At 42.4% G+C, this 13788-nt stretch overlaps 1 protein-coding gene across 1 annotated transcript in view; it reads right to left on the bottom strand.

Annotated features, from left to right (window-relative positions):
- Window positions 1–13788, bottom strand: part of NSUN5 (NOP2/Sun RNA methyltransferase 5) — a 31555-nt gene that overhangs the window by 373 nt on the left and 17394 nt on the right. Inside the window, exons 5-9 of the mRNA XM_068565573.1 lie at window positions 1769–1907; window positions 1563–1678; window positions 690–868; window positions 274–484; window positions 58–198 (exon numbers count right to left, since the gene is read on the bottom strand). Of these exons, the coding sequence (XP_068421674.1) occupies window positions 58–198; window positions 274–484; window positions 690–868; window positions 1563–1678; window positions 1769–1907 (786 nt within the window). The remainder of the gene's footprint in view (window positions 1–57; window positions 199–273; window positions 485–689; window positions 869–1562; window positions 1679–1768; window positions 1908–13788) is intronic.

The following is a 13788-nucleotide window of genomic DNA, read 5'->3' as shown; positions in this document are numbered from 1 at the left end:
GAGTTAGATGTGCCCCAATCCTCCAGCGTCTTCCAAGCAGGCCCCCTGCTCACTCACCTTGGCACCTCTACCCGTTCCAGTACAGCAACGAAGAAGCCGCCAGTGAGCGTGGTCTCAGGGGAGGCCCGGAGGCAGTGCTCAGCGCCTGGAAAAGTGCCAAGGCCTCGGTGCGGCCAGGAGGGGAGGACAGGAGCCAGCCTGCAGAGAGGAAATGGAACGGGCTTCTCGGTAAGAGGGCGGCCCCCGGCCCAGACCCTGGTGGACACCCACTACCTGAAGGCTGCCGGGCTCCGCTGCAGGGCGGCTCGCACCACGTCTTCGTTCTCCTCCTGGTAGAGCGAGCACGTGGAGTAGACGAGGCGCCGCAGGGCGGGGAACGTGAGCGCGTGGCTCAGCGCCCGCTGCTGGAAGGCGGCCAGCGCTCGCAGGCGCTCCTGGCTCGGTACGCCGGGCCCGGGCTCCTCCAGCTGTCTGGTCAGCATCCCTAGGGAAGAGTGCTTTCACCACACGCTGCCTGACTTCGTATGAAATCCCCACATACAGATGAGCACGTCTGACCATTCACAGGATAGTCTGAGCCAGAACCAAACCCGAGGCCAAAACGAACGACGACCGCCACACGCCCCCATCCCCGCTCTAAGGCTGCTCTGGATCTGTGGGGCCCTCGGCCGCGTTTTCCCCCATCTCACCAGAGCCACTACAAGAAGGATCCAGCAAGATGTACTGGACCCGACGATAACGCTGGTCTGAGGGCGAGACCTCCAGGAAGTCCCGCTCAGCCAGCTCGCAGCAAGAAACCCCGGCCCGGGCCAGCAGGGTAGCCGTAGAAGCCAGCCGCTTGGCATCCAGGTCAAAGGCAAAGATCTTCCTAGAGAGGAGGGCAGAGTTGAGGTGAACTGAGAATTTACGCAACACGTTAAGAGCCCACAGGTCTGACACAGTAACACGTACTTGAAGTCAGGACACACAGAAAATCATACTTAAATGTCTTTAAATTCTCAATTAATATTTAAAAGGGTCAGTGGGGGGCTTCCCTGGCAGTCCAGTGGTAAAGATTCCACCTTCCAATGCAGGGGACGTGGGTTCGATCCGGGGTCAGGGAACTAAGGTCGCACATGCTGCGGGGCAACTAAGCTCGCGCACCTCAACGAGAGCCCGCGTGCCTCACACTGCAGAGCCCGCGCTGCAACGAAAGATCCTGCACGCCTCAACCAAGACCCCGTGTGCCGCAACTAAGACCCGACACAGCCAAAAATAAATTAAAAAAAAAAAAAAAATTAAAGTGAGTCACGTGAAGTTTAAAACAAAGTTAAAAAAAATAAAGGTCAGTGGTTAGAAATAACCGCCCAGGGCAGTGTGCCCCAAAGGGCTAAGGGATTCACATCTCACACGTGTAACCCACTGGGAAGCTTAGGGAACTGCCCTAGGTCCAGGAGGAAATATTTAAAGGGGAGGCCTCCTTTCAGCCTTCGTGACCTACTGGAGTTAAGAGTTCCTTATTTCTTCTTACAAAATATAGGGTCAGACCCCACCCCACTCCTCTGTCTGACCATGGCACTCACCCTTGGTTCTTCAGAAGAGCAGCCAAGTGACTGGTCTTATTGCCTGGGGCAGCGCATGCGTCGATGACATGGGAACCTGGAGGTGGAGCCAGCAGCATGGCCGGGAGAGAGCTCGCCTGGCGGCGCAGAGCACAGGGGCTGGCTGAAAGGGACCCCAGGCTGATCACTCGCCTCCCGCTCCTCCCTTTTCTACCCATCCACCCTACCTTGTCTTGTAGGATGAGGTGACCAGCTTGGTACAGTGGGTGTTCATGCAGATCTGTTCGGGCAGGAAACACAAGCAACTCCGGCAGCAAGGAATCCAGAAGAAAACACTTCCCTTTGAGGGCCCTTATGTCCTCGAGGCTGCCAGGGAATAAGAACTGTTCATTCCACATTTTCTGAATCCCTCCATGCCAGGCAGCAAGCCAGACATTTCACATGTCACCTAACTGCTTATTTATGCAACAAACGGTTAAAAAACTGCTATGAGTAAATTAACAAGCTGATAAGATAGAGGCAGCAGTTAAGAGAACAGGCTTCTCAGGCCAGACTCTAGGTTCAGGATCCCACCTCCATCATTTACCAGTGGCGGGAGCATTGGCACTTCAGCCTCTGTCTACACTTCTGGAAAACGGTAGATGTGAGGATTAAATGACATGCAAAATACTTAGGAAAATATTTTGCACAAATTAGACACGCACTAGCCAGTACTATTAAAACATAACCCTGGGGAGAGGGGCCTGGTTCAGGGAGGTAAATGCTGAGCTGATTCCTGATGGATGAATAAGTAACCTGAGGAGGTGAGGTGAAAACTGTATTCTCCACACTGCAAAGGAGCATTGTTCATTCACATGACCCACGTAGAAAACAGGCCTAGAGAATAACAACTCAGAAAGCTATGAAGTAGCAGAGCTGGAATTCAAACCCAAACACAACCATTCTCTACCACCCTGGTCACTAAGCAGCATGCTAGAGGCAGTTGGGGGAGCATCTACTACAGATGGAGAGAAAGGGAGGGAGAAGAGGCAGCTTCCCAGAGCTGTCAAAGGACAGACCAGGAGGTAGGTGAGTGCAGGGAAGCCTGGCGTGAGGAGCAGCAACCACTGTGATAACACAGGTGCACAGAGTGCATGGCAGATGGGCCTGGAAAGGAAGCAGGGGGCACGGCACAATGGAGAGCCAAGGGTTTTCAGTAGGGTAGTAAAGCATCAGATCTGGTTGCAGATCTCTCTGCAGCCAACACAAGGAGGACAAACATGACAAGAAAGTCTGGAAGCGGGGAGACCAGTTTAGGAGATTCTTCTGCCAATCATGATAGGATATGATGCTTAAACCCAGGCAGTATCCAGGAGGACAAAAGGAAAGATGCCGAAGGCACAGTAGTAAATCACTGGAAGGAGAGGAGGGAAGCATCTATGATGACTCAGTTTCTGCCTTGACCAAATGGGTGCATAATGGTGATTATCTGTTAGGTTAAAACAGGGAATGCACAAGATGCCAATGTCAGGGATGCAAGGATGGTTCAACACCCACAAAGTAATCAATGCGATATACACAATTAACAAAAAGGATAAAAATCACATGACCATCTCAACAGATGCAGAAAAAGCATTTGAAAAAATTCAACATCCACTCATAAAAACTCTCAACAAACTGGGTATAGAGGGAACGCACCTCAACATAATACAGGCCATATATGACAAGTCCACAGCTAAAATCATACTCAGTGGTGAAAAGCTGAAAGCTTTTCCTCTAAGATCAAACACAAGGCAAGGATGCCCACTCTCGCCACTTTCATTCAACCTAGTATTGGAAGTCCTAGTCAGAGCAGTCAGGCAATAAAAATAAAAAGCATCCAAATTGGAAAGGAAGAAGTAAAACTGTCACTATATGCAGATGACATGATTTTATATAAAGAATCCACCAAAAAACTATTAGAACTAATAAATTCAGTAAGGCTGCAGGATACAAAATCAATATACAGGGAATTCCATGGCAGACCAGTAATTAGGACTCCGCGCTTTCACTGCCAAGGGCGCGGGTTCAATCCCTGGTCAGGGAACTAAGATCCCACAAGCCATGTGGCTTGGCCCCAAAAAAAAAAAATCAATATACAAAAATCTGTTACATTTCTATACACTAATAATGAACTATCAGAAAAAAAAATTAAGAAAACAATCCCATTTACAATTGCATCAAAAAGAAAAAAATACCTAAGAATAAATTTAACCAAGGAGGTGAAAGACCTGCACACTGAAAACTATAAGACATTAATGAAAAAAAAAAAAACTGAAGATAACACAAATAAATGGAAAGATATTCTGTGCTCATGGATTGGAAGAATACTCTTAAAATGTCCATACTACCCAAAGAAATCTACAGATTCAACACAATCCCTATCAAAATTCCAATAGCACTTTTCACAGAAACAGAACAAACAATCCTAAAATTTGTATGGAAGCCCAAAAGACCGTGAATAGCCAAGGCAATCTTGAGAAAGGAAGAAAAAAGCTGAAGCATCATGCTCCCTGATTTCAAACTATATTGCAAAACCTATACTGCAAAACCACAGTAATCAAAACAGTATGGCATCAAGGAGAAGATCAAGGTGGCAGAGTAGGAGGACGCTGAGCTCACCTCCCCCGCAATGAACATATCAAAACTACATCTACAATGTGGAGCAATTCCCACTGACAACAAACTGGAGACTGGCAGAAAGACTCTTATACAACCAAGGGTGTAAAGAAAAATCCACATGGAATATGGGTAGGAAGAGAAGCAACCAGATCAGGACCTGTGCCCCTAGGAGGGGACAAAGAAGAGAGGGATTACACAATCCTCCTTGGGTTTCAGGATGCTGGCACCATCTGGGTGGCATCACCTGAAGGACCACATGGAAACTGATTCCCCGCCACAGACACCCTCACTATTCATTACCAAGAGGAACTCCTATTGATACTGTGGTGTAATACTTGTAGACTTTTAAAAAATCAGTATTTATTAACAACCAGGGAAAAAATGGAGCTCATACTTAACATATGACTCCATGACTTGTTTTCCCATTTGCTATATTGTCAATAAACATTCACACCATCAATGTAAGCAGCTCCCTGATATTTCACAGTCTGGATAAAACCAAAATTTACTGAACCAAATACATATTGTTGGGATATTTTAGAATAAATGTAGATTGATCCCAATTTTCCCCTATTCAAAACAAAATTATGAAGAACATTTCAGAAGCGCAATCTAACGATAAATGACTAAAAGCAAAATTGCTCAAAAAGGGCACACAGGGCTTCCCTGGTGGCGCAGTGGTTAAGAATCTGCCTGCCAATGCAGGGGACACGGGTTCAAGCCCTGGTCCGGGAAGATCCCACATGCCGCGGAGCAACTAAGCCCGTGTGCCACAAATACTGAGCCTGTGCTCTAGAGCCCGCGAGCCACAACTACTGAGCCCACATGCCACAACTACTAAAGCCTGTGTGCCTAGAGCCCGTGCTCTGCAACAAGAGAAGCCACCACAATGAGAAGCCCGCGCACCAGAACGAAGAGTAGCCCCCCCCACTCACCACAACTAGAGAAAGCCCGTGCGCAGCAACAAAGACCAAACGCAGCCAAAAATAAATTAATTAATTAATTAAATTTTAAAAAAGAAAGGGTGCACAGGTGAGTGGTTCAAACCACATTATTAGGCACCGCAGCCCTAGGGTCTGACACCAGGAAGATGAATCCCCTTAGCTGGTTTGAAAACCAGTAGGACTTAGAGAACAGCTGTTAGAAGCCTAGATTCCACTCATGAAAAACAAGCACATGCTTGCTTACTCCAGGGAACAAGGTGCAGGAAGCTGACTGAAACAGCCTGGGACTCTGGCTGGTTTCCTGCAAATGCCCCAGCCCAGTGCACACCCCAGCCCACGTCAAGCAGCTGCACTGATTCCCTGGCTCTGGCACAGCTCCACTCTAGGGAGAAGGCTGCTGGTGCCAAGGAGAGTGCACAGTTTGGGGGTGGTGGGGGTGGGGATGAAGCCAGCTCAGACCTGGCATGGCATCCAGTTGGGGCAAGGGCGGCCATTACTGGCATTCGCAGAAGCAACAGATCAGGAGTGGTCTGGAGCTCTGACTGGCGTGCCAGGACTGCCCCAGAGTGTGCCCCAGCCCATGCCAAGCACCCACTCCAGCCCCTCTTGCTCCAGCACTGCCCCCTCTGGGGCAAAGGTGCCATTGCTGGGAGCAGGGTAGAAAGCACACTTAGAGGAAACAGAACCAGCTCAGACCCAAACCTCGGCTTCTGCTCCAGTATCCTGGGACCAGACGCCACTCTCAGTAGGGCAGTGACAGCCACTGAGAATAGGAGAAGCCCTGGCTCACACCTGGCTCTGGCTCTAGCTCTAGCCCCTCCACCTCCAGCCCCACCTCCCACCAAGGTGATAGCTGCCAGCACACCCTGGGGAAAGATGACCTGTGCTTACTTTAGATCCAGCTCTCCCACCAAAGGCACTGGGCACACAGAGACTGCATAGTGATGCTCCCACACAAGGACACCCCTTCAAGACTGGGATAGGTAACTTTTTCACCTAATTTCATAGAGATGAAATCAAGCAAAATAAGCAGAGGAATTTGTTCCAAACAAAAAAACCAGGGAGAAAACCTGAAAAAAACAACTAATGAAACAGATAAATAATTTACTAGAGGGCTTCCCTGGTGGCGCAGTGGTTGAGAATCTGCCTGCTAATGCAGGGGACACGGGTTCGAGCCCTGGTCTGGGAAGATCCCACATGCCGTGGAGCAGCTGGGCCCGTGAGCCACAACTACTGAGCCTGCGCGTCTGGAGCCTGTGCTCCGCAACAAGAGAGGCCGCGATAGTGAGAGGCCCGCGCACCGCGATGAAGAGTGGCCCCCGCTTGCCACAACTAGAGAAAGCCCTCGCACAGAAACGAAGACCCAACACAGCCAAAAATAAATAAATAAATAAATATTTAAAAAAAAAAAAATTTACTAGATGAAGTGTTCAAAGCATTAGTAGTAAGAGTGCTAACTGAACTAGGGGAAATAGACGGACACAGTGAAAATTTTTACAAGGAACTAGAAAATATAAAAAAGAACCAAGTCAATGCTGAAGAATACAGTAAGTGAAATGAAAAACACACTAGAAGGAATTAACATCAGATCAAGTGATACAGAAGAACACACATTTGATCTGGAAAACAGAATAATGGAAACTACCCAATCAGAACAACAAAAAAATCTTAAAAAAATGAGACCAAGGGATCTCTGGGACAACATCAAGTGTACTAATATTCACATTATAGCGGTCCCAGAAGGAGGGGAGAGAGAGAGAAGTCAAAAATGTATTTGGTGAAATTATGGTTGAAAACTTCCCAAACCCGAAGAAGGCAACAAATATCCAGGTATAGGAATCCCAGAGAGTCCCAAACAAGATGAACCCAAAGAGACCCACACCAAGACATCATAATTAAAATGGCAAAAGTTAAAGATAAAGAGAGAATTCTAAAGGCAGCAAGAGAAAAACAAAGAGCGACATACAAGGGAATACCCAGAAGGCTACCAGCTGATTTCTCTGCAGAAACTTTGCAGGCAAGAATGGAGTGGCATGATATATTTAAGGTGCTGAAAGGGAAAAACCTACAACCTAGGATACTCTATCCACCAAGATTATCATTTAGAATTAAAGAAGAGAGAAAGAACCTCTCAGAGAAGCAAAAACTAAAAGAGCTCATCACTACTAAACCAACTCTAAAAGAAATGTTAAAAGGTTTTCTCTAAGTGGAAAAGAAAAGGCTATAACAAGAAGTAAGAATTTATAGGAAAGGAAAAATCTCGCTCGTAAGGACAAATATATAGTAAAGATTGTGGATCAACCACTTAAATAAGCCAGTATGAAGATTAAAAGACAAAAATTGTAAAATCAACTATAACTACAATAAACAGTTAAAGGATAAACATGAAGATATAAAACATGACATCAAAAACACAAAACATAGGGGAGAACAGTGAAAAAACGTACATCTTTTAGAATGTGTCTGACCTTAAAGGGCTATCAGTTTAAAACAAGTAGATACAGTTACAGATCAACATATATGAACCCCATGGTAACTACAAATCAAAACCTACAGTAGATACACAAAAATCAGAGAGAAAGGAGCACAAGCGTACCACTTAAGAAAAATCATCAAACCACAAGGGAAGAAACTAAGAACAGAGAAGAACTACAAAAACACCCAGAAAGCAAGCAACAAAATGGTACATACCTATCAACAATCACTTTAAATGTCAATGGACTAAATGCCTCAATCAAAAGACATAAGGTAGCTGACTGGATTTAAAAAAAATAAGACCCATCTAAATGCTGCTTACAAGAGACTCACTTCAGAGCTAAAGACACACACAGACAAGTGAGGGGATGAAAAAAGGTATTTCATGTAAATGGAAATGACAAGGAAGCTGGGATAGCAATATTCGTATCAGACAAAGTAGACTTTAAAACAGTCTGTAGGGCTTCCCTGGTGGCGCAGTGGTTGAGAGTCTGCCTGCCAATGCAGGGGACACGGGTTCGAGCCCTGGTCTGGGAGGATCCCACATGCCGCGGAGCGGCTGGGTCCGTGAGCCACAAATACTGAGCCTGCGCGTCTGGAGCCTGTGCTCCGCAACGGGAGAGGCCGCGATAGTGAGAGGCCCGCGCACGGCGATGAAGAGTGGCCCCTGCTTGCCACAACTGGAGAAAGCCCTCGCACAGAAACGAAGACCCAACAGAGCCATAAATAAATAAATAAATAAATTTAAGAATGGTCCACATCAAAAAAATTTTTTAAAAAACCAGTCTGTAACAAAACACAAAGAAGGGCATTATATAATGATGAAGGGATCAATAAGAGAATATTGCACTCAATAACATATATGTATCTAATATAGAAGCATCTAAATATATAAAGCAAATATTAACAAACATAAAGGGAGAAACAGACAGTAATACAACAACAGTAGGAAACTTTAGCACCACACTTACATCAAGGGACATATTGTCCAGACAGACAGAAAATCAATAAAGAAACAGTGGTCTTCAATTACACATTAGACCAGTTGGACTTAATCGATATCTACAGGACGTTTCATCCCAGAACAGCAGAATACACATTCTTTTCAAGTGCACATGGAATATTCTCCAGATAAATCACATGCTAGGCCACAAAACAAGTCTCACCAAATTTAAGAGACTATATCAAACATTTTTTCCAACTACAACAGTATGACACTAGAAATCAATCACAGGAAGAAAAATGGGAAAAACACAAACACATGGAAACTAAACAATACACTACAAAAAAGCCCCAATGGGTCAATGAAGAACTCAAAAAGGAAATCAGAAAATACCTTAAGACAAACAAAAATAAAAACGCAACTTTCCAAAACCTACGGGATGCAGCAAAAGCAGTTCTAAGAGAGCAGTTTATAGCAATACAGGCCTACCTCAAGAAACAAGAAAACTTTCAAATGATCAACCTAACCTATCATCTAAAAGAATCAGAAAAAGAAGAACAAAGCCCAATGTAAGCAGAAAGAAGAAAATAATAAAGAGAAGAAATAAAATAGAGACCAAAAAACAAACAAAAAAAAGTAGAAAAGATCAATGAAACCAAAACCTGATTTTTTTTTTTGAAAGGATAAAATTGATAAGCCTTTAACCAGGCTCACCAAGAAAAAAAGAGAGCAGACCCAAATAAAAGAAATGAAAAAGGAAATATTACAACCAATATCATAGAGATTAAAAAAATTTAAGATCCCATTTGTTCATTTTTAATTTTCATTACTCTAGGAGGTGGGTCAAAAAAGATGTTGCTGTGATTGATGTCATAGAGTGTTCTGCCTGTTTGCCTCTAAGAGTTTTATAGTATCTGGCCTTACATTTAGGTCTTTAATCCATTTTGAGTTTATTTTTGTGTTGTGGTGTTAGGGAGTGTTCCAATCTCATTCTTTTACATGCAGCTGTCCAGTTTTCCCAGCACCACTTATTGAAGAGGCTATCTTTGCTCTATTGTATATTCTGGCCTCCTCTGTCGTAGATTAGGTGACCACGGGTGTGTGTGTTTATCTCTGGGCTACCCTTTTCCATTGATCTATATTTCTGTTTTTGTGCCAGTACCATACTGTCTTGATTACTGTAGCTTTGTAGTATAGTCTGAAGTCAGGGAGCCTGATTCCTCCAGCTCCATTTTTGTTTCTCAAGATTGCTTTGGCTATTCGAGGTCTCAAAGGAAACCATAAATAAGACGAGAAGACAACCCTCAGAATGGGAGAAAATATTTGCAAGTGAAGCAACTGACAAAGGACTGCTCTCTAAAATATACACGCAGCTCATACAACTCAATATCAAAAAAACAAACAACCCAATCAAAAAATGGGCAGAAGACCTAAATAGACATTTTTCTAAAGAAGACATACAGATGGCCAACAAACACATGAAAAGACGCTCAACATCACTATTAGAGAAATGCAAATCAAAACTACGAGGTACCACCTCACACTGGTCAGAATGGCCATCATCAAAAAACCTACAAACAATAAATGCTGGAGAGGGTGTTGAGAAAAGGGAACCCTCATGCACTGTTGTTGGGAATGTAAATTGATTCAGCCACAATGGAAAACAGTATGGAGTTTCCTTAAAAAACTAAAAACAGAACTATCATATGACCCAACAATCCCACTACTGGGCATATACCCACAGAAAACCGTAATTCAAAAAAACATATGCACCCCAATGTTCACTTCAGCACTATTTACAACAGCCAGGACATGGACGCAACCTAAATGTCCATCAACAGAGGAAAGGATAAAGAAGATGTGGTACATATATACAATGGAATATTACTCAGCCATAAAAAGGAATGAAATTGGGTCATTTGTAGAGACGTGGATGGACCTAGAGAATGTCATACAGAGTGAAGTCAGAAAGAGAAAACCAAATATCTTATAATAACGCATATATGTGGGATCTAGAAAATGGTATAGGTGCTTGCAAAGCAGAAATAGAGACACAGACGTTGAGAACAAATGTATGGATAGCAAGGGGGAAAGGGGTGGGGTGGGAGGAAGTGAGAGACTGGGATTGACACATATACATTATTGATACTATGTATAAAACAGACAACTGGTGAGAACATACTGTATAGCACAAGGAACTCTACCTAATGCACTGTGGTAACCTAAATGGGAAGGAAGTCCAAAGGGAGGGGATATCTGTATGTGTATGGCTGATTTCATTCTGTTGTGCAGTGGAGGCTAACACACATTGTAAAGCAACTATACCCCAATAAAAACTAATTTTAAAAAATCAATCTGAAAAAACAACATAAGAGAATACTATGAACAAACAGTTACATGCCAACAAAAGACAACCTAGAAGAAATGGATAAACTTCTAAAAACATACAATCCTACAAGACTGAATCAGGAAGAAACAGACAATCTGAAGAGACCAATCACCAGTAGTAAAATTGAATCAGTAATCAAAAAACTCCCAGCAAACAAAAGTCCAGGACCAGATGGTTTCACAGGGGAATTCTACCAAATATATAAGGAAGAGCTAATACCTATCCTTCTCAAACTATTACGAAAAACTGAAGACAGAACACTCCCATATTCATTCTACAAGGTCACCATTACCCTGCTACCAAAACCAGACAAAGAAACACTCCAAAAAAAAGAGAAAATTACAGGCCAATATCTCTGATTAATATGGATGCAAAAATCCTCAACAAAATATTCGCAAGCTGAATTCAACAATATATAAAAAGGATCATACACCATAATCAAGTGGTATTTATTCCAGGGATGGTTCAATATCCCCAAATCAATCAATGTGATACACCACATCAACAAAAGGAAGGATAAAAATCACAAGACCATCTCAATAAATGCAGAAAAAGCATCTGAAAAAATTCAACATCTATTCATGATGAAAACTCTCATCAAAGTTGGTATTAAAGGAACATATCTCAACATAACAAAGTCTGTATATGACAAACCCATTGAGTATATCATACTCAATGGGGAAAAGCTGAAAGCTTTTCCTCTAAAATCAGGAATAAGACAAGGATGCCCACTCTAGCCACTTCTATTTAACACAGTACTGGAAGTCCTATCCAAAGCAATCAGACAAGAAAAAGAAATAAAAATGCATCCAAATTGGAAGGGAAGTAAAACTATCACTATTTACAGATGACAAGATAAAGAAAACCCTAAAGTTGCCACAAAAAAACTATTCATTAGAACTAAATAATGAATCCAGTAAAGTTGCAGGGTATAAGATTATCATTATACACTTTTCTGTGCACTAATAATGAACTATTAGAAAGAGAAAGCAAGAAAACAATCCTGTTCAAAAGTGCATCAAAAAGAATTAAATACCTAGGAATAAACTTAACCACAGAGGTAAAAGACCTATACTGTGAAAACTATGACACTGATGAAGGAAACTGAGATGACACAAAGAAATGGAAAGATACCCATACTAAGGGATTGGAAGAATTAAAATTGTTAAAATGTCCAGACTATCCAAAACAATCTCCAGATTTAATGCAATCCCTATCAAAATACCCATGACATTTTTCATAGAACTAGAACAAATAATCTTAAAATTTATATGGAACCACAAAAGACCCTGAATAGCCAAAGCAATCTTGAGAAAAAAGAACAAAGCTGGAGATATGAAGCTCCCAGACTTCAGACTCTACTACAAAGCTACACTAAGCAAAACAGTAAGGTACTGGCCAAAAAACAGACACATAGATCAATGAAACAGAACAGAGAGCCCAGAAATAAACCCACAAACTTATGGTCAATTAATCTATGACAACAGAGGCAAGAATATACAAAAGGGAAAAGACAAAGTCTCTTCAATAGGTGGTGCTAGGAAAACCAGACAGCTATATGTAAAAGAATGAAATTAGAACATTTTCTCACACCATATACAAAAATAAACTCAAATCAATTAAAGACCTACATGTAAGACGAGAAACCAAAAAACTCCTAGAAGAAAACATAGGCAGAACACTCTTTGACATAAATTGTAGGGGAATTTGCTGGCGGTCCAGTGGTTAGGACTCTGTCCTTCCACTGCAGGGGGCACGGGTTCAATCCCTGGTCAGGGGACAAACAAAGATTCTACAAGCTGCGTAGCACAGCCAAAAAAAACAAAAAAAAAAACAAAAAAACAACTAGCAATTTTTTTTTTTTGATCTGTCTCCTACGGCAAAGGAAACAAAATAAAAAATAAATAAACAGGACTAGTTAAACTTAAAAGCTTTGGCACAGCAAAGGAAACCACTGACAAAATGAAAAGACAACCTACTGAATGACAGAAAATATTCACAAATGATATGACTGATAGGGATTAATATCCAAAAACATATAAACAGCTAAGACAACTCAACATCAAAAATACAAACAACCCGATTAAAAAAACGGGGAGAAGGCATGAATAGACATTTTTCCAAAGAAGACATACAGATGGCCAACAGGCATATGAAAAGATGCTCAACATTGCTAATCAGAGACATGCAAATCAAAACCACAATGAGATATCACCTCACACCCATCAGCCGTCAGAAAGGCCATCATCAAAAAGAACACAAATAACAAATGTTGGCAAGGATGTGGAGAAAAGGGAACTCTAGTACACTGCTGGTGGGAATGTAAATTGGTGCAGCCACTATGGAAAAACAGTATGAAGGTCACTCAAAAAACTAAAAATATAACTACCATATGATCCAGCAATTCTACTCCTGGGTATATATGTGAAGAAAATGAAGTAACACTAATTTGAAAAGATATGTGCACTCCAATGTTCATAGCAGCATTATTTACAATAGCCAAGATACTGAAGCAACCTCAGTGTCCATCGATAGATGAATGGATAAAGAAAATGTGGCATACATACACAATGGACTATTACTCTGCCATAAAGAATGAAATTCTGCCATTTGCAACAACGTGGACAAACTTGGAGGGTATTATGCTTAGTGAAATAGAGAAAGACAAATTCTGTATGTTATCACTTACATGTGGAATGTGAAAATAAATTAACAAATACAACAAAACAGAAACAGATTCACAGATATAGAGAACACCACAGTGGTTACCAGTGGGGAGGGGGAAGGAGGGAGGGGCAAGATAGAGGTAGGGGATTAAGAGGTACGGTACAGATAATGTAGCCAATATTTTATAAT

This window comes from Eschrichtius robustus, chromosome 16 (assembly GCF_028021215.1).
Source record: "Eschrichtius robustus isolate mEscRob2 chromosome 16, mEscRob2.pri, whole genome shotgun sequence".
Taxonomy (NCBI): domain Eukaryota; kingdom Metazoa; phylum Chordata; class Mammalia; order Artiodactyla; family Eschrichtiidae; genus Eschrichtius; species Eschrichtius robustus.
This window is presented reverse-complemented; position numbering and strand designations above follow the sequence as displayed.